This window comes from Limanda limanda, chromosome 22, assembly GCF_963576545.1.
Source record: "Limanda limanda chromosome 22, fLimLim1.1, whole genome shotgun sequence".
Lineage (NCBI taxonomy): Eukaryota > Metazoa > Chordata > Actinopteri > Pleuronectiformes > Pleuronectidae > Limanda > Limanda limanda.
The window spans coordinates 4,466,233-4,490,883 of record NC_083657.1 but is presented as its reverse complement, the minus strand read 5'-3'; the positions used below and the strand labels follow the sequence as shown (position 1 = coordinate 4,490,883).

General features: G+C 42.4%; 2 protein-coding genes across 2 annotated transcripts; both read left to right on the top strand.

Annotated features, from left to right (window-relative positions):
* The first annotated feature begins 475 nt into the window (after positions 1–475).
* On the top strand, positions 476–13,550 carry corin (corin, serine peptidase). The gene is made up of 25 exons (XM_061066638.1): positions 476–485; positions 638–726; positions 2,627–2,777; positions 3,997–4,329; positions 5,238–5,349; positions 5,427–5,534; positions 6,285–6,538; positions 6,626–6,739; positions 7,421–7,528; positions 7,877–7,987; positions 8,113–8,235; positions 8,345–8,449; positions 8,953–9,184; positions 10,303–10,445; positions 10,555–10,662; positions 10,763–10,876; positions 11,001–11,111; positions 11,213–11,336; positions 11,431–11,559; positions 12,029–12,078; positions 12,266–12,452; positions 12,542–12,704; positions 12,786–12,894; positions 13,145–13,278; positions 13,368–13,550. The coding sequence occupies exons 1-25, from the start codon at positions 476–478 to the stop codon at positions 13,548–13,550; spliced, it is 3,405 nt and encodes a 1,134-aa protein (XP_060922621.1).
* A 4,274-nt stretch (positions 13,551–17,824) lies between these two features.
* LOC133028706 (sodium/hydrogen exchanger 9B2) lies at positions 17,825–23,519 on the top strand. Its single transcript, XM_061095692.1, has 14 exons — positions 17,825–17,890; positions 20,136–20,216; positions 20,634–20,739; positions 20,889–21,059; positions 21,230–21,372; positions 21,588–21,715; positions 21,797–21,878; positions 22,006–22,099; positions 22,184–22,290; positions 22,377–22,526; positions 22,625–22,733; positions 22,822–22,958; positions 23,059–23,233; positions 23,338–23,519. The coding sequence occupies exons 1-14, from the start codon at positions 17,825–17,827 to the stop codon at positions 23,421–23,423; spliced, it is 1,635 nt and encodes a 544-aa protein (XP_060951675.1). The 3' UTR covers positions 23,424–23,519.
* The last annotated feature ends 1,132 nt before the right edge of the window (positions 23,520–24,651 follow it).

Below are 24,651 nucleotides of genomic sequence, written 5' to 3'. Positions count from 1 at the left end.
TTTATTTTGGGAGAGTATACCTGTGTAAGTGTGTGTGTGTCTTTTCAGAGTGTGTGAGGGTGTGTGTGTCTGAGAGAGAGAGAGTGTGAGTGTGTTTCTTATGGGAGAGTGTATACGTGTGTGTAAGAGTGTGTGTGTTTTTTTCAGAGTGTGTGTGTGTGTGTTTCTTTTGAGAGTGTGTGAGGGTGTGTGTGTGTGTTAGAGACAGAGTGTGTGCATCTGAGAGAGAGAGAGAGAGAGAGAGTGTGTGTGTGTGTGAGAGAGAGAGACATAGAGTGTGAGTGTGTTTCTTTTGGGAGAGTATAAGTGTATAAGAGTGTGTGTGTCTTCAGAGTGTGTGTGTTTCTTTGCAGAGTGTGTGAGGGTGAGTGTGTCTGAGAGAGAGTGTGTGTGTCTTCAGAGTGTGTGTGTTTCTTTGGAGAGTGTGTGTGTGTGTGTGTGTGTGTGTGTGTGTGTGTGTGTTTCTTATGGGAGAATGTATACGTGTGTGTAAGAGTGTGTGTGTTTCTTTTGAGAGTGTGTGTGTGTGTGTGTGCGTGGTAGAGCGACGCCGGCGGTGACGCTGTGGAGAGAGAGCTAAGGGGGCGGAGTCAGCGTGTCTCGTGCTCCGTTAATTACTGGAGCCTCTCGCGCGCAGCGGACACAGGATGCTCGCGTGCTCTCGTGCAGCAGCAGCAGGTCATGTCCTGCGCGCGTGTCACCTTCAGCGGAAGTGCAACGGTGAGTGTGTGTCCGTGTGCGTGAGAGTGTGTGTGTTCCTCCGCCGTGTGTCTATGAGGATCTATTTGTTGAGTGTGTCCTTGGTTTGTGTCCTCTGTGTGTGTGTGTGTGTGTGTGTGTGTGCGTGCGTGCGTGCGCGCGCGTGTGTGTGTGTGTGTGTTTGTGTTCATCCACATCTAAATAATTAAAGTGTTCACAAGTTCATATCTGTGCAACAATCTATTGATGTTTAATGATCTTTGTGTATTTTTGTCTAATTGTCTAGAACAGAATGATACATGTGTTATATAAGAACATGTTATAAATATTTGTATACATCGATAAAAATTCACCATTGTCTAATAAATACTAAATAGCATCATATTGTATAAATAATTGATATTATAATATAACGATTAATCTCTACAATCAGAGTTAAATAAAAGTTTCTGACAAACATAAAAACGGCATCATTTACTTTATTTTATTTTATTTTTTGTGGATCTTTCATCATCACAGACGTCGTCCTCAGTGCAAAGCTTTGAACTCTTTGAACTCGTTGAAAGTCGACGTCTCTAATAAATATAATGTTCACAGTTTCTTTGCTAAAAATTTCTCTTTTACAGTTTATGTCAAAATAAACTGAATCTATTCAAATTTTCTAAAGAAACAACCAGAGTCTCATTTTAATGTTTTATTTATAGTCTAGATTATTCATAGTTTGCATTAACAATGTTTAAGTTAATTATTAATAAAGTGATTAACAATTAAAGCCTTAAAACATGTGAATGTAAATATTCGTATAATTTCTTCATAAAATGTAGTTTACAATCAACAAATATTTTTCTTCAATGAGTACACATCATTTAGTTTTTGACATTGTTTTGACTTAGAAGAATACTGTAAATTAAGGTGATTTTCACATTTTATATTAAAATCATTACTTATTTAATCCAGACGAAAATATGCAGTTTAATCTTACATGAATTCTTTATAATTACATATAAATAGTTTTTGTGTTTATACTTTGTTAAGCTTCAATCCCTCCGTTTTTATTTTGGCCTTCAAAATAAAAGTCGTCATATTAATGCCTTTATGTAAGTTATACAGTGGGGAAAGTGAAATGTTTTTCGTCAAATCATGCTACGATTATTTCAATCATCAGTTAATCTGCAAATTACATTAATTGATCACGTTGTCAATAAATAAAAAAGATCTGCGCAGCCGCATTAAAGGATTTATTTTATTTTGATAAGAATTGTATTTATGAAGAAACAATGTTTTTGCTATGATATAAAAAAAGATCCTGTGAGTAAAAATTACAATAATCAAAATAACTGAAAATGTTCAATCATAATTTTCTACAAGCCCTAAAGGAAACAAGATTAATGGAGGCTTTGATACAAAGATACTGAATCATAATTAATCAATATGTCAGTCAATCAATGAATTAATGAATGATCTGTCAATCAATGAACAGAGAGAGAGAGAGAGAGAGAGAGATAGAGAGAGAGAGAGGAAGAGAGAGTGGCCGAGCGAGCAGTATTCCCAGCCGTGGGGTTGGTGTGTGTTTGGTGTCAAGTGTCGTTTTATCGTCACATCACTTCAAAAATAACTTCGGCCGGTCCAACGGAAACTCTGACAGGACAGAAAGGCCCGGGTCGCCCCGCCCACATACCACCACCCCCCCCCTCGCCACCTTCACTTAAAATAACCTGGAGGGGCTGGGGCGGGGGGGGGGGAAGTGTACAGTGTACAGGGTCAGTGTGGAGTCTCCCAGCCTCCACTCCTCCTCATGAGAACCTGGATTCAGTCCCTTCTCTCTGTCACTTGATGTTGAACTCGTCTCCTTGTCTCCTTGTCTCCTTGTCTCCTTGTCTCCTTGTCTCCTTGTCTCCTCGTCTCCTCGTCTCCTCGTGTCCTCCAGACGCCGGCTCGACCACCTGAGGCAGGGATGGGCGGGGAGGCGTGTCCTCACAAGCTGGGATCCACCAATCACCTCCGACTTCTGCTCTACATCCTGATTCCCACTGTGAGCCTGCTGGCCGCCCTGCTGCTGCTCGTCCTAGCCCTCACTGGTATAAACCCACACACACACACACACACACACACACACACACACACACACACACACACACACAGACACACACACACACACACACACACACACAAACAGTGTCGTGCCCTTGTTTGTATCTACTTGTTGTTAATTACAGTCACTTGTCGTCTTAATAAACAGTCACTGATCTTGTTTATAGATAAAGAGTGGAGGGAAGAAGGGATGAGAACAGACTGATAGAGGACAGTGTGTAGGAGGAGAGATGACACTCAGTCATGGTCTCTAATGAATTCACAGGCGTGATGATTAGGTTGTGTGTGTTTGTGTGTGTGTGTGTGTGTCGTACTCTCCCTTGTCGCCATGACAGCGTGGAGTCCCTCAGGAGGAGAGACTCAAACATTCAGACTGAAAGAATTTCAAATATTTAAACACAGGTAGTAAAACAGCAGCATCTGTTCATCCATCGTTTAAACTCACCTTTTCATCCGTCCATCCTCACCCCTCCATTCTTCTCCTCTCCTCTCTTTACTCCTGTCGTTCATCTTCTCTTGACCTCTCCTTTTTGCTCTTTCATCTTTTCCTTTCGCCACAAAGAAAAATAAAGTTTTCCTATTTACAACTAGAAAAAGCAGTAAATGTGTTTTTCACGAGTTCACAGTTTGACCTCCTCCTTCTCCTCGTCCTCTTCTTTCCTTTCATCCTTTCTTCCTCAGCAGCTGTTTTTCTGTTTTCTCCTCCACGAGTCATTACACACACACTCAAACACACCGCCATTAAGCCGAGTGTGTCTCTGTGTGTGTCTGTGTGTGTGTCTGTGTGTTTCTCACCATTAACCACCTGGTCTTTCTCTGGTCCCTCCTCCTACACAAACCTTCTCTGTGTTCGACCTCAGGGTCTAAACCATCGTCACAGTCCACAGATTTGTCAGAAAATCACCCGACAAACTTAGTCAGAGTTACACAAACTCAACAAAAACACAAACACAGAGTTTTCAATTACAAGTGATCAATAAGCCTGATCATACAACTGAGCACATTAATACTCAACACACTAACACAAGTCCCACACACACACATCAGACAGATTCATTGATATTACTGTTGGGTCATTAATCAAAAACTCACCCTTGACCTTGCTGCTGCTCTGTGATTGGCTCAGCTGGCTCTGAGCGCTCATACGGCTCCTCTGATTGGCTGAGAGTGTATTTATTGATCGTCACTTCCTTTATTCTTCTTCAGGGATATTTGGCGGCAGTCTCCTGGACTCCAGCCCCCTCCCGTCCCCCGAGCCCATCGCCGACAGCGACCCCGGTTACCTTGGCAACAGCACAAACCCCCTCCCCACCTTTGAGGTAGAGAGCACCACCTCCTCGCTGGGAAAACATGGCGGCGGCGATGATGACGTCACGCACCACAGCAAGAGCACACCTGCTGCGGCTGCCAGCACTGCCCCGCCTTCCTCATCTCAGGCCACTCCCACTCTGCCCTTCACAACGCCTCCTGATTGGTTGACCTCTGTGACAGCGCTAAGCTCCGCCTGGCCCGTTAGCACCACCGCGAACCCTGACTCAGGTAGGATCTGAGGCAGCAGAGGCTCATGGGAAAAGCCTATTAAGATTCTGTGTGTGAACGATGGGAAAACGATGACATGAATCTTTTCAGTCGCTCTCGTGTGTGTGAACGACGCTGAGTCACTTCCTGGGTCACGTGATGTTTTTTCTGTTAACAGCTGAGAGGTCACGTGACATCTTTTTGCTCGCCGCTCTCTGATTGGCTGGATCTGTGCATGTAGTAGAGTTAATCGGTCACCTCTTTATGAAGAACTACAAATCCCAGAGTCATGCACTGTCCTCTCTGTCCTCCCTGCTCTGTCTTATTGTTGTGTCCTTTTCTGTCAAACACTATAACTTTATTGGTTTGTGTGACAGCAGAATGGACGAGTGTGTGTGTATGTGTGTGTGTGTGTGTGTGTGTGTGTGTGTGTGTGTGTGTGTGTGTGTGTGTGTGTGTGTGTGTGTGTGTCTGTGTGTGTGTGTGTGTGTGTGTGTGTGTGTGATGATAAATCGTTCATTCAGTTTCTATTTTAAAATTCTCCTCGTCTCTGTGTCTCTGCTCCTCTACTGTCCTTCAGTCTCTCTCTCTCCCTCCCTCCCTCTCTCTCTCTCTCTCTCTCTCGCTCTGTATTGATGTGGCATCGAGGTGAATGCTAATGAGCTGTCTTGAACTCTGATTGGACGCCAGGCGGTCACATGCGAAAGCGTGTTTCACCTCCACAGAGACGTTGATGTCGATGTTTGGTCGTCGAGCTTTAGATTAGTTGCGGTCAATGGGAGGATGCTGTTAGCGTTAGCCTGGTGGCGCTAGCAACACCAAACCTTAAAAACGTAGTTCTTTTAAGCTTAAACAATCACTGCTATCTGTTTGTTTGTTTGTTTGTTTTTGTTGACAACATTAACTATGGTAGAGTTGTGTCTCTGCAGGCGGCTGTCAGCTGATCGCGGAGCCGCACTGCCACATGCTGCCCTACAATCAAACATGGCTGTTCTCCTCCGTCGCCGTGGTGAAGAGCTCCGAGGTGGAGATGCTGCTAAGGTAACGCCTCCTTGCACACGGAGGCCGGACAGTGTGCGTCATGTGGGCGGAGCTAAACTCTGGCGTGTTTGTTGCAGGTTCTTCAGCTACCTCAGCCGGCTCTCCTGCTACAGACACATCATGCTGTTCGGCTGCTCGCTGGCGCTGCCCGAGTGCATCGCCGCCGCCGACGGCTCGCACAACAGGTAACACAAGAGTAACACAAGAACACATGATCCACCTAGAGGAGGAGGGACGGCCATTTTTATAGAACTAAATCGCACCAGTGGCGGGAAGTAACGAGGTAGAAATACTTTGTTTCTGTATTTTAGTAGATTTTTCACATATCTGTACTTTACTTGAGTATTTATTTTCCTGACGACTTTTTACTTTTACTCGTTACATATGAACAAAAATATCTGTACTTTCTACTTCTTACATTCTCAAACTGGATCGTTACTTGAGCAGCGGAGGTTGGTTCGCTCTCTCTCTCTCTCTCTCTCTCTCTCTCTCTCTCTCTCTCTCTCTCTCTCTCTCTCTCTCAGTTGAGATAAATCTTGAGGAGAAACATCTTGGGTTGTTTTGTGTCTGTATAGGACTACTATAAAAAGCACTTTGCATTTTTAAAATTTTGGTACTTGTACTTTTACTTTTGATACTTAAGTACATTTCAACACCAGATACTTTTGATACTTAAGTACTTTTAATATGAGCTACTTTAAGACTTTTACTCAAGTCATTTTCTGACGGGTGACTTCTACTTTTACCGAAGTCACTTTCAGGTCAGATATCTGTACTTTTACTCAAGTATGGCTTTCAAGTACTTTATACACCACTGGAAAGCACATTGTCACATTTATTACCCCTTTGACCTCTGACCTCTGACAGGAAGTTTCATATCTTAAGTAGTGTGTTTATGTGTGTGTGTGTGTGTGTGTGTGTGTGTGTGTGTGCAGACAGGTGGTGCTGCCCTGTGCGTCGTTCTGCGAGGCGGCGAGGGAAGGCTGTGAGCCTGTCCTCCAGATGTTCAACGCCTCCTGGCCCGACTTCCTGCGCTGCTCTCAGTTTAGCAATGTCACCTCCACGCCACCGCCACCAACACTGTCATCATCATCATCCTCATCGCCAACGGCAACGTCCGCGCCCTCACCGACAGCAGGCCCCGCCCCTTTCACCTGCTACATGCCGCGACAGACCAAAGGGAAACCATGTGAGTGAAAAGAACCAACACACGTTGACGTTTGATTAGACGTTACGATGACATCACTGCTCTTGCTTCTCTCTGATTGGTCGGCAGCTGTGTGCGGCGGGAATGACCACTTCCTTTGTACGACGGGAATTTGCGTCCCCCAGAAACTGGTGTGTAACGGCTACAACGACTGTGACGACTGGAGCGACGAAACGCACTGCGGTGGGACACACACACACACACACACACACACACACACAGACACACACACACTTAAAGCACTGTGTAAATATCAGGAAAAGTTTTCAGCTTGTTGCCTTGGTAACATGTTGACTGTCTGGACGACGGCGGCGTAGAAGTTTCTGAACTCTTTTTTGTGACATAGAGGTGGTCGTCATGGCGACACCCAGAGTCAATAGGCCAGGACCACTGGAATGTAAAGAGAGAGAGAGAGAGAGAGGGTTGTCTGTACGTTGGTTTATGTCTCTCGCCCTCTCCATGACCTCCGGCGTCGATTGCCGCTATAAAAGTCGAAACAAACACGAACAACAGAGGAAGAAAGAGAGAAATGATGGAGGGATGAGAACCGAGAGAGCGTGAGAACGAAAGACACAAAGAGAAAAGAAATGGAAGAGATTGATAAAAAAAATGAATCAGCTGATTATTGATTAACTGATCAATCACTTGGTCTAATATGGCAGACATCCATCAGACTGAAATCACTGATCGATTATCAAAACAAGAGTCAAATCGTTTCTTCTCAACTGATCTATCGCCTGATTGGTCATTTGATTGATCACTTCATCTATTTGTCAGATATTTATTTAATATTTAAGATTATATAATCGGTTGATCGTTGCAGCAGCCTGAACCCGTTGTGCTCCTCTCTCTCTCTCTCTCCAGTGTGCACAGAGGGAGAGTTTCGCTGTAACACTGGTCGGTGTCTCTCGCCCGCTCTGGTGTGCGACGGTTATGACGACTGTGGAGACATGAGTGACGAACTGGACTGTGGTGAGAGAGGACACACACACACACACACACACACACACACACACACACACACACACACACACACACACTGACATGCAGTTATACACAGCTAGTGACGTTTGTTGGGATCAGCTCTGTCAGGGAATTTGCCACCTGTCAGTCTGCCTACACACACAGACACACAAACACACACTGTATCATGTTGTGGGGGTTTACATGTCTCAGCTGCTCTGAATGAAATGGCATGTGCTTTTATTTTGGTAAAGAGAGACTCTTATTTTGGTAGTTTGTTGCAAATGAAACAAATTATTTTTATTGTGTGTGTGTGTGTGTGTGTGTGTGCGTGTGTGTGTGTGTGTGTGCTTTCAGTGTGTGACCTGGCTCATGAGCACCGTTGTGGTGACGGGCGTTGTGTGTCCAGAGACTGGTTGTGTGACGGAGACCACGACTGTCTGGACAAGTCCGACGAGCTCAACTGCTGTGAGTTACATTACATTACATTACACTACATCAGATTATAGAATTTGATATGACAGCACATTCTTATGTATTACCTTTTACAGTATTGTAAATCTGTGTGTGTCTGTGTGTGTGTGTGTGTGCAGCCTGTAAGAGTCAGGGTCTGCTGGAGTGTAAGAACGGTCAGTGTGTTCCGTCTGCGTTTCGTTGTGACGGCGAGGACGACTGTAAAGACGGCAGCGACGAGGAGCACTGCAGCAAAGAGCAGAGTGAGACATCTGTCTGCATCACACCCATCTCACACCTGTACATCCAACCTCTATATATTTATCTGTGTGTGTCTGTGTGTGTGTGTGTGTGTGTGTGTGTGTGTTCCAGCTCAGGGTGGGTGTGTTCCTGGTCAGCCCAGCTGTATCTCCACTCCCTGTCCGTCTGTGTGTGTGGGGGGGAGCGCCACCTGTGACCTCCGAAACAACAACTGCAGTGAGTCCTCACTCTGCACACAAATCAGAAGACAAGACAGTGATAATCATACATCTTATAATAAATAACTAAAAAGAAAAAAAAAGCAGTACAATACAATAAAATGTATAGACTTTTTTTGTTTGTCTGGTCATGACACACATGTGTATCGATTTTTGTGAAGACCGGTCAGAATAATTTATAATATATAATAATAATAACAATCCTTAAAAATGTCAATTTCAGTGCCTGTCAGTGGTCGGGCCCTAAAAAAGTAATTTAAATTTAAATTTAAGTTAAAGTTAAAGTTAAAGTTAAAATAAAATAAAATAAAATAAAATAAAATAAAATAAAATAAAATAAAATAAAATAAAATAAAATAAAATAAAATAAAATAAAATAATCTGTGTGATGTCATAACTCTGGATGTGGCCCTGGTCCTGGTCCTGGTCCTGGTCCTGGTCCTGGTCCTGGTCCTGTTCCTGTTCCTGATCTTGGCTCTTACCCGTCTCTCTGTGTCCCAGCTCGCTGTGAGCCCATCACCCTGGAGCTGTGCATGAACCTGCCCTACAACCTGACCAGTTTCCCAAACTACCTGGGTCACCTGTCGCAGAGAGAGAGCTCCGTGTCCTGGGAGTCCTCGCTGTTCCCCGCCCTGGTCCAGACCGGCTGTTACCAGTACCTCATGTTCTACGCCTGCACGCTGCTCGTGCCCAAGTGCGACCCGGTCAGCCACCAGAAGGTCCCGCCCTGCAGGTCAGCCACCAGCTAGTCTGTTCACCCACAACCTGTCAGTGTCAGCCTGCAGGTCTGCAACCAGCTGGTCATAATATTGTCCAACTCTCTCTCTTGTCTGTATAGATGGATAGATAGATAGATAGATAGATAGATAGATAGATAGATAGATAGATAGATAGATAGATAGATAGATAGATAGATAGATAGATAGATAGATAGATAGATAGATAGATAGATAGATAGATAGATAGATAGATAGATAGATAGATAGATAGTTAGATAGATAGATAGATAGATAGATAGATAGATAGATAGATAGATAGATAGATAGATAGATAGATAGATAGATAGATAGATAGATGATAGATAGATAGATAGATAGATAGATAGATAGATAGATAGATAGATAGATAGATAGATAGATAGATAGATAGATAGATAGATAGATAGATAGATAGATAGATAGATAGATAGATAGATAGATAGATAGATAGATAGATAGATAGATAGATAGATAGATTACTTTATTCATCCCCGAAGGGACATTAAGTCGTCACAGCAGCCGGTATATTTGAATACAATAAAATCGAATAAAATAAAAAATATTGAGGTAGAAAGAATAAAAACAGAAACACAAGATAAATAGGTAGATAAGGTGCAGTGGCAAGATGATGGTAATAGTACTGATGATATGATGGTGATGTTATTGTTAGACAGTATATAAAAATAGTACAGTATATATAGTTATAATATGACATAATATATATTTATATATGATGGTAATCATACCAATATAAAAGCAGTATATAGTAATAATGGCAGCAACAGTATATATAATAATAGTAAATATAATAATAATATTAATAACATGTACACATGTATAAATATGTGTATATAGACTTATATATACAAAGAGTATGATATAATATGATATGATATATAGTAGAGGTATAAATATACGTATTTGACTATACAATAGATAATATAATATACTATGAGTGTAAGAATATGTAGACAGAGTGTGCAAAAGACAATATATATATATAAAATGATATTTAATATCGATATGGTTTCTATTAACACATATCACATATGATGTGAAGTAAGTGTTCCAGTGTATGTCTCTCGCCCCGCAGGTCGTTGTGTCGTAACGCAAAGGAGAAGTGTGAGTCGGTGCTTGGCATTGTGGGTCTGCAGTGGCCCGAGGACTCGGACTGCAGCCAGTTTCCAGAGGAGGGAGGAAACGCCACCTGCCTGCTGCCGGAGGCCGGCGTCCACGGTACTAACGCTGCGGTCGCCCTGGTTACAACACTTCATTTGACTCTTTGTGTCGTGTTAAATGAAAATAAAATGTTGTTGTTGTTCTTGATGCGTTGCCGTGGCGCCAGAGTGCTCCCCGAGCCACTTCAAGTGCCGGTCTGGTCGCTGCGTCTTGGCGTCCAAACGCTGCGACGGACACCTGGACTGTGATGACCACAGTGACGAGGACAACTGTGGTGAGACATTTCAAAATAAGAGTCGCTCTCAGTGGCAGTCAGCTGTCAGTGCAGTAACACTCTGTGTGTGTGTGTCTGTGTGTGTGTGTGTGTCCGTCAGGCTGCTCAGAGCGCGCTTTGTGGGAGTGTCCTGGCAGCAACGTGTGCATTAAAGCCAGCATGATATGTGATGGCTTCCCAGACTGCCCCCTGCTGGTGGACGAGGCCAACTGCTGTGAGGATGATTAATTCTGTTCAACACTCACTGTAACCACCTCATGTTGTTGTTGTGTCATCGTTGACGTGTTGTCAATGTTGTTGTTGTGTTGCTGTTGACAGTGTGTGTGTTGTCTCCTCAGCTGTGTGCAGAGACAACGAGCTGTCCTGTAACAACCATCAGTGTGTCCATCGCACACTGTGGTGCGACGGGAAGAAACACTGCTCAGACAGTTCAGACGAATGGGACTGTGGTACAACAAACACACACTCGTGAAAACATTACTGTGCAGATTAAACATTGTTGGAAACATGTGTATTTTGTTTATTGTCGTGCACACTCTTGTCTCCACAGTGTCTCTGTCCGATCGCTCAGGTTCAGTATTGACGGTGTTCAGGACGGCAGCAGAGTATCAGGTGTGTGCAGACGAGTGGAACCACGAGCTGAGCAAACTGACCTGTGACCAGCTGGGACTAGGGTAAGGTTAGTAACACACACACACACACACACACACATACACACACACAGGTGACTAACAGTGTGACACATTAAATGTGTGTGTTCCTCTGCAGGGTTCCCTCCTCTGTTTCCATGGTAGCTGACCAACCTGGAGTCCCGGGCCGTCGCCGCTGGTTACACGTCCATCCTGAGTGGAACCTGAGGAACAGTTCTTCTCTGCAGGCCCGACTGGAGAAGAGAAGGTAACTCAGCCCGACGCCATGAGAACTGTTGCTGTTGATCAGGCTGAAGCTGTTGATCAGGTCCAGGTTCAGGTCCAGGTTCAGGTTCAGGATCAGGATCAGGATCAGGATCAGGATCAGGTCCAGGTCCAGGATCAGGTTCAGGTTCAGACTGACCCTAGTGGACCTGGATCTGTGGCAGAATTGTAATCCAGACCCCCTCTCTCTCTCTCTCTTTCATGGTTTGCTTACTCACATTCATCAATATAACGATCATCAAATTAATCAATAATTGAAATAAACAGGTGATGTTTTATAGAATAATTAGGTAAAGTTTCTCAATATAGACTGAGGACAAAGTGCAACACCTTGTTCACTCTCTCTCTCTCTCTCCCTTTCTCTCCCTCTCTCTCTCTCTCTCTCTCTCTCTCTCTCTCTCTCTCTCTCTCTCTCTCTCTCTCTCTCTCTCTCTCTCTCTCTCTCACTCTAGTCATACGTGTCATTCCAGGAGGAGAGTTTCTGTGTTTTGTGACAGAGAAGGTAAAACGTTCTTCTTCACAGTAAAAATCAGTATGGAATCAAATTAAATCCTTTTTTATTGATCATTTATTGATTTACTGATCACAGGTCATAATAACCATCTCTCTCTCTCCCTCTCTTTCTCCCTCTCTTTCTCTCTCATCTCTATCTCTCTCTCTCTCTCTCTCTCTCTCTCTCTCTGTGTCAGAGTGTGGGGTTCGTCCCACTGTGGGCGTCCACCCTCACAGGAGGAAGAGGATCCTGGGAGGACGGGTTGCCCGGCGGGGGGCGTGGCCGTGGCAGTGCTCGCTGCAGAGCGGGCAGAGTGGACACGTGTGCGGCTGCGTCCTCATTGGCCGGCGGTGGGCTCTGACCGTCGCACACTGCTTCGAGGGGTGAGACAAAGGGAGATGGAGGGTGAGGATGGTTGAGTGGGGGGCGGGGTCACAGTGTGTGTTTGTAAACGCCGATGCGTCCCCACCAGGAGGGAGAGCGCCGACCTGTGGAAGGTCGTCCTGGGCCTCAACAACCTGGACCACCCGGGCGTCCACAGCCAGAGCCGGGGGGTGCGCTCCATCATCGTACACCCGCGCTACAACCGGGCGGTGGTCGACTACGACATCAGCGTGGTGCAGCTGGACTCGGAGGTCAGAGGGCGCCGGTGCAGGTTGGGTTGATGGTCAGCAGTGATTGGACGGTGTTGACGATGGGTGTCGTCGTGTTTGCAGGTGGAGGAGACGGCGTTTGTCAGGCCGGCGTGTTTGCCTCAGCCCGGGCAGCTGCCGTCACCGGACTCCTACTGTTACATCTCCGGCTGGGGTCACATGGGCAACAAGAGTGAGTGCGATTGCAAAGCTGTGATTGAAAATAGTATTTACCATTGAATAGGGAGAATGCTCCATCATCTGAAAAAGACCTGAGTGAACAGAAGAATTGAATATGACCAAGATCACTGATTCACGCTCCAGGGCAGTGGGTTCAGCCCCCCCCCTCACATGTATTAATACATCACATTAAATATTTACAAGAACCTAAGTGTGTGTGTGTGTGTGTCTGTGTCTGTGTGTGTGTGTGTGTGTGTGTGCAGTGCCCTTTAAGCTGCAGGAGGGGGAGGTCCGGATCATCTCTCTCTCTCAGTGTCAGTCTTACTTCGACATGAAGACCATCACTCCCCGGATGCTTTGTGCCGGTTACGAAGCTGGAACCGTCGACTCCTGCATGGTAACGTCTCAGGATTTCAATGATTGAAAAACAACTTAAACTTTGAATCAGTGTGTAATGTTTGTGTGTTTGTGTGTGTGTGTGTTCAGGGCGACAGTGGCGGTCCGCTGGTGTGCGCGGAGGAGGCCGGGCGCTGGACGTTGTTCGGCCTGACGTCGTGGGGAAGCGTGTGCTTCAGTAAAGTGCTGGGACCTGGAGTTTACAGCAACGTGACTCACTTCACCCCCTGGATCCAACAACAGATCTACATCCACACATACCTGACCGACTGACACACACACACACAGACACACACACACACACAACAAGAGCGCTTTCATTCCAGGAGGAAGTGATGTCATTGTCAGTCACACACACCTTCAGTTCCTCCACCTGTGCCTATAACTTTACTGATAGCCTTCAGATGCTAACTGCCGTACGACCAGTAGCATTAACCAGTATTACTGATGCTAACTCGTTGGCTAGTTGAGTTGTTGTTGTCAACAAGTAAACATCACATTACACAATAAGTTCTATTATTTCAGTATTAACATGATGGAAGCAAAACAAGGACAAAAAAATTCAGATTTAATCAACTTTAACATGTCAACTGTGAATTTACAGATTGTTAAATATTTAATGTTGGAATTTAAATTGGATGAACATTTAATTATTAAATGTTTAGTTATTAAGACCATTGAAATTTACCCATGTAAAAAATTCTCCATTTATAAAAGCAAAAGTTCAAAGTAAAAGTAAAACAACTATACTTCATCTACACTGGAATTTTAAATCCAACATCAAATACTAAGTAATGGATTCATTTTATTTATTTGAATTTATGCTGGAATTGAAATTAAATACAAAATGTCTTTGCTTCCATTAACATGACATTAATTATTATTTTATTTGTATTTTAGCCACAGCAGTAACTCAGAGGAAAATCAGCTTCAGTCCATGGTTGCATTAATATTCTCCAGTGTGTGTATGTGTGTGTGTGATCAGGGCCGGGTCTAGACAGGCATGTATGAGGGGGCAGCCACAAATCTTGAGGGGGCATTGTGCTTTATTATATTATTATTATTATAAATTGGGATTTAGTTTGAGGGGGCACAACATTTATTTGAGGGGGCAAGGCCCCCTCTTGCCCCTGCCTAGACCCGGCCCTGTGTGTGATTGTGTTTGTGTGTCTGCTTCATCAACACTTTTTAACCTTTAAACTTTACATTGTTAAAACGTCATCACGATGGTCAGGCGTTAAGCGCTGACGTCCTCAAAGCTGCTAGCTAAAACAGACCAGCCGAGCCCTCAACCTCCCACAATGCTTCACTCTATAGTGCCTGTAATTCAACCTGTTACCTGTAGGATGTCGAGCTGTACCATGTCGTGCTGTTCGTGTGAGTGACACCGAGAAAGGAGTTGTTTCGTTTTTGTTGGCGTCTAAACATGTTGGTAACTTAATAGCTCAACTTTGTTGGACAACAATTATCAGTGACCTTTATTAACACACATTGTTTTATTTAACGATGTGTCATATCTGACGTCCACAGCCGTACTAACATGTACTAACAGAATATAAACAGGGGATCAATGGTGAATAACAGACTGTAATGTAGCTATAATATTAATAATATAATATAAACAATCAACTAAATTAAAGTAAAACACAACTGTTGAGAAATACTGAAAATGAATAAACACAATGTCTTTATTAACTTATAAACAGGTATAAACACGAATGATCGAAAAGTAAAGTGTCGGAATTTAAGATGTTTCATTTAATGTTTAAAGTCAAAACTTAGTACAAAGAAAAAAAAGCTAAATTAGCTTTAACTACTTATTAACAAACTCAACTGGCCAAACTGTAGTTTTAAAAGAAGCCATGTTTAGAAAGCTAACTTTGCTAACTTTAGCTAGCAGACTCGCTAACACAAACTATTAACTGCCAAATTAGTGCCAGCTAGAATGTGAAGCACAAATGTAGCATATTGCTAATGTAGACCAATGAGGTGATGTATTTAAAATGCTGCCAAATGTAAGCAGTGAGCTACATTAACTTTTACGTAGCTGACAAAACAGTGTATATTATCACCACAGCTAACTGCTAAGGTTATGAATGAGTCTCTCCCGAAGAGTTTGAAGTGAATTAAAAAATGAGAATTGTGTTAGTTAAATAAATGATCCTCCAAAGTGTATGGTGGAAACTTCATGAATTAAGATTAGCCTAATTTTGTATTGTTTATTTGATCCTATTTAGCTTCTGCTGCAGTTTAATCTGTGTTAATTCAAGACATTTTCACATTTTACTAGGACATCAAATATGTCAGTAATGAAGGTGATTCGGTGAGGATGCAAAAAATTTGACGAAAATCCTAAATCATTCATTTAAAGTTTAAAATTTCGTTGAGAAAGTGGAATCAGAAACAAAAAGTGATTAAATGTTGCCCGATGTGTGTGTGTGTGTTCCATGCCAACGTCAAACTGACATCCAGAACATTCCAAGTGGTCGTCATCGTTCTGTGTGTTTGGTTTTTTAAGAGTATTTTTCTACAGCTTTTTGTATGTCAGGCTTCTTACACTGTGTGTTTGTGTGTGTGTGTGTGTGTGTGAACATGCAGTCACGTGTGCAGACTATGTTTGGTTGTATGTGATTTGGCTTGCGAGTGTGTTTCTGATGTCACTTCCTGATTTTGCTTTGTTACCATGATGAAGATGATGAAGATGTAATTGTTTGATGACGTTGGATTTAAATCGAAATGCTTTATGAACTGTAGCCTCTAATGTTTGTGTAACAGTGAATAATTGGTTTGTATCACATTGTATCCCACAAATAAAAGTATACACACACACCCTCTGTCCTGTGTGTGTGACTCACAGTCAGACCTGTCGCTGTTCACTCGTCTGTTTCCACTTCCTCTTGTCCACAAATAAGTGATGGAGATATTTAGCTGAAGTGTATTTTCAGATCAACTTAACAACAACCTCTGAGATGTTTCATAAATACATCAAGTAATTTAATCAACACAAACAAACAAGAAAATCGATTTGACGGCTCTGACACAAAACTTCACTAGCTCCTCCTGAAGATATAGATTTAAAAACAACTTTTTAAATTTAACGGTGCATTAATCCACACTAATGACTGTGTTTTCACCTCCACATGGAAATAAAGTGTAAGTTGCTGTCAATCATCAGCTCAGCCGCCGTGTGAGGTGTGTGTGAACGTCAGTGTACGCACACACACTGACACACACCTGCTATTATCTCAGTGATAATAAGACGGGTTAGTGTCTGAAGCAACTTTGTACGTGTGTGTCTGTGCGTGTGTGTGTGCGTGCGTGCGTGTGTGTGTGTGACAGTCTGGTATTAATGCAGTCCACAGTGTGACCTGTGTTCCCATAATGCCAGGCTTTACATTGTGTGTGTGATGTCATTTTGCAGAGCGTCAAACAACAGAGTTTAAACCCACTGTTATTAACACACACACAAAAGGACACACACTCTCTGTCTCTCTCTCTCTCTCTTGAGTGTCTTTGATGACTTTGGTGTCAGTTGTTTCTTCCTCTCAGTTCCAGTCACACGTCTCTGCTTCGATCAAAGGTAAGAGTGTGTATCAACACAGTGTGTCTGTGTGAGTGTAGATGTCTGTGTGCAGTGAATATTGCATCAATTACATTTGTATTTAATTGATTTACTTATCACATGGTTTTAACTTAGTTTTGAAATTCAGTGTCGGCACAATTTTCCTTTCCTTTGAAATATTAATTTAATTCTTGTCTCAACTTTTTTCTCCATATATGTTGAATTATGATGTTTAAGTTTAAATTAAGTGAAAATCTAATTAACTGATTCTAACTTAATTCTTCTTCAACTAGAGTCAAGCCAAATGAATAATAATTCAATATCTTTATGTTACTTCTCCATATATGTTGAGTTTTAATTGTGTAATATGGTTCTAATTAAAACCAGAGACAGTAAATCTAATAACTTGTAAGTAATTCTAATACTTACTACTAGTTGATCAGAGGCTTTATTTGACACAATAATGTGTTTTGTTGTATTCTATTGTATGTGACTTTTTAATGATTATATCAAGCTCTTTTTTACTGTGTTGTATTTAAATGTAATATCACTGCAATGACACTGATGACCTGATCTCATCCAACACTTTTCATTACTTACTTACATAGGACAAATAAAACAAACGTCTGAGATGTTTCAGTGAGAAACAAGTTCTGTGATTTTTCCTGAGAACTCTGGAAATTGTGATTTAAAAGGAGTGTAAAGGAATTCCTTGAGAGAGCAGTTTTATTAAAATAAGAAAATATGACCGTCCAGTTTTCCTCTGACTGAATCATGTAGCTGAACATTTCATCTGAATTCATTCATCGCAACGTTGGTTTTATTTTCCACCCGGAAAGTGAGGACGTTGTGGTTTGTGAGGACAATTAGTTCAGCTTCCAGTAATTTAGAAGTTTCAAGGTTAAGACGTGATTTTAGGAATCTTGTGTCTGCAACTGAGGGTCCTCACGAGTATAGAACAATAACATGTGTGTGTTTGTTGCAGATGATGGACGAAGAAGCCACGAAGCGTTACTGTCATGACGAGGGACTGAAGCCCAAACCAGCTGAGGTGTGTGTGTATGTGTGTGTGTGTGTGTGTGTGTGTGTGTGCGTGTGTGTGTGTGTGTGTGTGTGTGTGTGTGTGTGTGTGTGTGTGTGTGTGTGTGTGTGTGTGTGTGTGTGTGTGTGTGTGTGTGTGTGTGTGTGTGTGTGTGTGTGTGCGTGTGTGTGTGCGTGTGTCTGGCAGGATTTTTTACAGTGTGATGATAAATGAATCATAAACTATATCTGCTACTGTACTACACAGACACACACACACACATACATACAGCAGAGTGTAATATAGATGAGTAATAAATCACTGACTCGGTGGAAAGAGATTTTAACTGCAGCACCAACACTTTTAACAAGCCATAAAAATTAATCTATCTCAGATTGACCTGGTGACCCTCTGAAGGGACTCGCCCCTCGTGTTGGGAACCAGTGGACTAAAATATCTGAGCAGATATGAAGTAGTTGAAGCAGCTGTTGAATTTTGTTACTTAATTTTCTTTAACATTCGCTGTTAACTTGTGTCTGGACGTTTCCTGGAGTTAGAGTTTGTCCAGTGAAGCAGCAGCAGGTTGTTGGGTGACCACAGGAACATGTGGGGAACTTTCAGGTGAGGGGGCGGAGCCTGTAGAGCAGCTGGAGGCCAGACATGACGTATAAATTCTGCTGTGGAAAGATGTTGTTGTTGTTTACACCCACACCGCTCCGCTGTCACATTTTCCTGCAGCACAACCGTGTACTTGTACAAAATAAATCGAAGAACTCCTAAGACGATTTTTTTTTTTTTTTTTTTTTATGGATTAGAGAATAAAAACACTTAATTCATTCCTTGTGAAACTTAGTCAGATATTTACATATTAATCATGAACAAAAGACAGAGGAAAGATTAGGAAATACAATCCTAATTATCTCCATCTTGTCGTGAAGACACTCATCTCAATTTGAAGTTGATCCGATGAAAACCCTGGTACAAGTGTATCAAAGAAAAAATGTGGAATATGGCCAAAATGGCCACTAAATACAAAATAGCAGGCTTCCTGTTTTGTTTTTACAATTGCACCTAGAGACTTTTTTGTTTGTCTGGTCATGATACACCTGTATATCGATTTTTGTGAAGATAGGTCAATGGGAACACCTTCCGGGGGTCTCGGGCTGTCTCGGGGGGCACCGTTGAGCCATTTTGCGACGCCCATTGAAAATTCCTTCAGAATACGTAAATTTTCACCACTTTCTAACTTTCTGCAAATTTTGGCAAGAAGTTGAGCATGTTAAAGCCCTCAAAAAGCCAATTCATTTGCCTGAATAATAATAATAATAATAATCCTTACAATTTCAATAGGGTCTCACCAGACACCTTTGATGTCTGTGCTCGGGCCCTAATAAATACATAGAAACATTTGAACTGTGGATTCGCCTTCAGTGACGGAGTCGCAGCAATAAACAGAATCAATGAGTGAATGTGTGTGAAAGGTGAGAGAGTTAAACGATTACTGTGATGAAACGATAAATCCTGTTAATCAAACGACAGAGATGGATGGAGGGAAAAGAGGAAGATAAAAGGGAGAAGTGGAAATAAGAGAAGGAATGTGCAAACAGCAGACTGTGTGTGCGCGTGTGTGTGTGAGTGTGTGTGTGTGTGTATGTGGTTGGGGGGGTGTGTGTGGGGGTGTGTGTGTGGTTGTGTACTTAGGTTCAAGAGGCTGTTTGAGTTTCAGACTCTGATTTGGTTTGTAAAGACTTTTAATCTCGTGATAAATATAATAAAAATTGTGATTGTTCATGAGCCAGCATCGTGCTTGTCCTCTTCTCAACTCATGTGTGTATCCAGAGTAAATACATTTAATACAATTGAATACAATACGCTTGTACTTGTACAATACACAACCTCATATCGACTTTACTCTTCTACACTTATCTAAAGTTACTCAAGTTACAATGTAACAAGAGGCCGTAAAGTACAAACATGTACGAGTGCACAAAGAATGATAAGTCAACTGATTGATTGATTAATATTTGTTTCATGGTTTGCCACTCTCGTTAATAACACATTCATCATTATAACGATCATCAGATTAATCAATAATTGAAATAAACAGGTGATGTTTTATAGAATAATTAGGTAAAGTTTCTCAATAAAGACTGAGGACAAAGTGCAACACCTTGTTCACTCTCTCTCTCTCTCTCTCTCTCTCTCTCTCTCTCTCTCTCTCTCTCTCTCTCTCTCTCTCTCTCATGACAATTTTCCACACACGTTGGTGGTAAAGCGAGAGAGTAAAGTTCAGGTCAGTCAGGATGAGAGAGAGATCACCGTCCTGCCGCAGAGGAAGACGGACACAATGGCCGAGGTGAGTGGTCGACCACACACACACACACACACACACACACACACACACACATACACACAGAGTTTATAATAGTAACTGTTCATAATAAACAACAAATCAGGGGCAAAATCAAGCTAAAAGTATGTGGCCAGCAGAGCACTACACAATGCTGCTTTGCAGTGATACAATATGATGTTATAGGATTTTATTCTATATGATATTGTAGCGATCTGTGAGCCAGAGTGATGTGTGGCTGTTTCGGCTGATACTTGGCTGATGGGTTTTGTGTATTTGTGTTTGTTGATGTGGGTTTCATTTGAGTTCACTTGTGCAGCCCCTGGGACTGTGGGATGTGGTGTCTCTGATACATATCTTAAATAGTTTGTATAAATGTGTGTGTGTGTGTGTGTGTGTGTGTGTGTGTGTGTGTGTGTTTAGATGAAGTTGCCGGAGTCAGGCTCATCCTCCTGCTGTTCGAGTTGTATCAGTCTGAAGGACAGATGTCCTCGACCTCAGGGACTCATCAGCCTGCTCATCACTAAAGGTACTTTGTTTGTGAATGATACTAGACACTGGTAAATAAATATTCTGTAATAATTCAAACAAACAAGTAATACCACAAGTAATACATACATTTAAAGATGAAAAATAAAGTGTGTGTATGTGTGTGTGTGTGTGTGTGTGTGTGTGCAGTGTGTCTGTTTGCTCTGCTGTTTGGAGTTGTCTGGTCCATCACAGGAAGTGAGTGTTTACCTGGAGGGAACCTGTTCGGCCTCGTCATCCTCTTCATCTGCTCCGTGCTCGCAGGGAAACTGGTGGGAATGATTCAATTTCCCACGCTACCCCCCTTACCTCCTCTACTTGGTACGACCCAACAATCTGATCTGATTTAATCTGATCTAACCTGATATGATCACATCTGATCTATGTTTAATATATCCCAAAAATAATAATTCTAACTCCATCTCCCGTTTGTTCGAAATTAATTGTGTTTGTGTGTCTGTGTGTGTGTGTGTGTGTGTGTGTTTGTGTAGGAATGTTGCTGGCAGGTCTGGTGTTGCGTAATGTTCCGTACATAACAGACGCCGTCTTCATCAACACTCACTGGTCTGCAGCTATGAGGAACATCGCCCTGTCAATCATCCTGACCAGAGCTGGGCTGGGCCTCGACCCTTCGGTACACACAAAGACACACACACACACACACACACAAACACACGCACACAATGAATAATTTAGTTGAACCACAGGTTTAAACCTATATGTGTTTCTGTGTGTGTGTGTGTGTGTGTGTGTATGTGTGTGTTTGTGTGTGTATGTGTGTTTGTGTGTGTGTGTGTGTGTGTGTGTGTGTGTGTGTGTGTGTGTGTGTGTGTGTGTGTGTGTGTGCAGGCATTGAGTCGTCTGAAGGCGGTGTGTGTGCGTCTTGCGGTCGGCCCCTGTTTGGTGGAGGCGAGCATCGTGGCTGTGGTTTCTCACTTCCTGTTGGGTCTGCCCTGGGTCTGGGGCTTCATACTGGGGTAACACTAACACACACACACGCTCACAGATACACACACACACACACACACTTTGTTGCTAACTGTCACGTTTGTGTGTAGCTTTGTCCTGGCTGCAGTGTCTCCAGCCGTTGTGGTTCCTTCGATGTTGCTCCTGCAGAAAGAGGGATACGGAGTGGAGAAGGTAAAGTACCTGCCGAGCACTGATAACTGCTGGTTCTACATTTGACCCCCAGGGGGCCCTGAAACCTCCTAACGAGATTGTGTGATGTTCTGTTTATGTTGTAATGTTGTTCTGTGCGCTTGTTCAGGGAATCCCCACCTTGCTGATGGCTGCTGGGAGTTTTGATGATATTCTGGCCATAACAGGGTTCTCCACGTGCCTGGGGATCGCCTTCTCTACAGGTCAGAGAACAGGTTCTACTCTGTCCTCTTCACTTCTGTTCTTCTGTATCTGCTCAACGTGACATGGTCGGGTTTGTCCTGCAGGTTCCACGTGGATGAACATCCTGAAAGGTCTCCTGGAGGTAGTGGGAGGGGTCATCGCTGGGCTGATCCTGGGTCTGTTCTTGTGCTGCTTCCCAAGCAAAGACCAGGTTTGACATTGATTTATGTTGAAGTATCATGAAATTGAAACCAAAGTGTATATATTTGAACATACCCTGCTTCTCTGTCCCTGCAGGAGGACCTTGTGTTGAGAAGGACTCTCATGTTGTTGGGTCTGTCCATATTTTCGGTCTTCTTCAGTCACGTTGTTGGTTTTGCCGGAGCCGGTGGGCTCTGTACGCTGGTGCTGGCCTTCCTTGCTGCTCTGGGCTGGAAAACCGACAAAGTAAAACTCATCAGAATCACTGGATCAAACCTTGTTTACGCAGCGTCAGCATGTATGAAACCGTTCACACCACCACCTCTTTGTTTTTTTTCGTCCAGGCCCCGGTGGCCGCCATGGTGGGTCAGGCATGGGATGTTTTCCAGCCTCTCCTGTTTGGTCTGATTGGAGCAGAGATCACCATAGCAACACTCAACCCCAGCACCGTTGGTAAGAACCCGACACGGAACGATTATCAGACTAGACATTCAGTGGGCGTGCGCTAAGAGTACTGTCACGCTCTCTGTTGGCGCCCCAGGTCTGGGTCTGGCCTGTATCAGTATCGGTCTGGTGTTGCGTCTGCTCGTTACCTTCCTGCTGGTTCATTTCGGAGGATTCAATCTGAAGGAGAAACTCTTCATCTCTGTGGCCTGGCTGCCGAAAGCCACCGTACAGGTCAGAAACAGGAACTCTACAACTTCATCAGTGACCTTAAGAACCAATAAATAACCCACAACTTATTATTAACACATGTTTTTTGTTTGTGATGCGTCAGGCTGCTATTGGCTCGAAGGCGTTGGATATGGCGAGAGAGGGAGGAGATGAGGCCTTAATAAAGTTTGGATTGGATGTGCTAACGCTAGCTGTGTTAGCCATCCTCACCACAGCTCCCATAGGGGCACTGGGTATCGGACTGGCAGGACCACGCCTGCTGGAGCGACAGGTCAAAGGTCAGTTTTCATTTCACGATTTCACCTTCTATTGATTAATGGATTAGTCATTTTTAGGTAAATTTATCAGATGATTAATCATTTTTTAATATTAATTTTGGCAGATGACGTGGAGGGCGAAGCCACGACTCCAATCAGCAATGCTATTGGTGGAGAAAAAGACAACGTGACCTTTGAGAGCAGGCTATGAAGGCTCTGATTGGACAAACTGAGAAACACTTCAAATACCACTCCTTATGTTCACTCTCTATGCAGATGATAAATATTGATTTATTAATGTGTAGTTTCTGTATGTTTCCTTTGTACTTTGGCTTGCTATTGCTAGCTTTGGCTAGCTACTGTCACCTACCCCTCTGCCGTGTCTGTCTCAGCGATTTAAGAGGAAAAATCTCTGTCGACATGATTGTATGACTGCAAAACCATTTCAAACCCATGTAAAGTTACAAACACAAAAAAAGCTTTTTGAGAAAACTGCATTGTTTTGAAAGTAAGTACAAACTACGATTTGTATTAAAAATGTAAGTCAAGTAAAAATGTGTATATACAATATGTGTAGAACAGAAGGTCATATTTAAGCAATTTTAAATAATCATTCAAAATCATATGTTAATATAATTTATTTTTAAATGATCATATAAAATGTCAAAGATGTGTATAAATAATTCTTAACTGTACAATTAATTATATAAAAACTAAATGGTGAGAAATTAATTATTGTGATTAATAAAAACAAAGTTAAACATTTGATTTGGATTCTTGTTAGTTTTTGTCTTTATGTACATTATATATTTTTCTGGTGGCCATGTACTTCCATAGGGAAAGAATAACGATTCTATTTTTAATAAAGGTTATTGTAAAGTAAAACTAGTCAAATCTGTTTACGCTTTTCTCTTTTATTTTCTTTTATTTAGTTAACTCGTCACTCTTATTATCATTGTTGTGTTTTGCACAAGCCTCCAGGGGGCGCTTGTGTTTGTTGGAGACTAAAAACCTGTACACATGTAAAAAACAAACATGTAAAGTTACAAACACAAAAAAAGCTTTTTGAGAAAACTGCATTGTTTTGAAAGTAAGTACAAACTACGATTTGTATTAAAAATGTAAGTCAAGTAAAAATGTGTATATACAATGTGTAGAACAGAAGGTCATATTTAAGCAATTTTAAATAATCATTCAAAATCATATGTTAATATAATTCTTAACTGTAAAATTAATTATATCAAAACTAAATGGTGAGAAATTAATTATTGTGATTAATAAAAACAAAATTAAACATTTGATTTGGATTCTTGTTAGTTTTTGTCTTTATGTACATTATATGTTTTTCTGGTGGCCATGTACTTCCATGGAGAAAGAATAACGATTCTATTTTTAATAAAGGTTATTGAAAAGTAAAACTAGTCACATTTGTTGATGTT

What these genes read in the sequence shown, in the direction of transcription:
- corin (XM_061066638.1), top strand. An exon ending in GGTGGACGAGGCCAACTGCT is followed by an intron (nt 10,877 to 11,000) that starts GTGAGGATGATT and finishes TTGTCTCCTCAG; the next exon opens with CTGTGTGCAGAGACAACGAG. An exon ending in GGGTCACATGGGCAACAAGA is followed by an intron (nt 12,895 to 13,144) that starts GTGAGTGCGATT and finishes GTGTGTGTGCAG; the next exon opens with TGCCCTTTAAGCTGCAGGAG.
- LOC133028706 (XM_061095692.1), top strand. Translation starts at nt 17,825, where the DNA reads ATGATGGACGAAGAAGCCACGAAGCGTTACTGTCATGACGAGGGACTG. An exon ending in AGGGATACGGAGTGGAGAAG is followed by an intron (nt 21,879 to 22,005) that starts GTAAAGTACCTG and finishes GCGCTTGTTCAG; the next exon opens with GGAATCCCCACCTTGCTGAT. An exon ending in ACTCAACCCCAGCACCGTTG is followed by an intron (nt 22,734 to 22,821) that starts GTAAGAACCCGA and finishes TTGGCGCCCCAG; the next exon opens with GTCTGGGTCTGGCCTGTATC.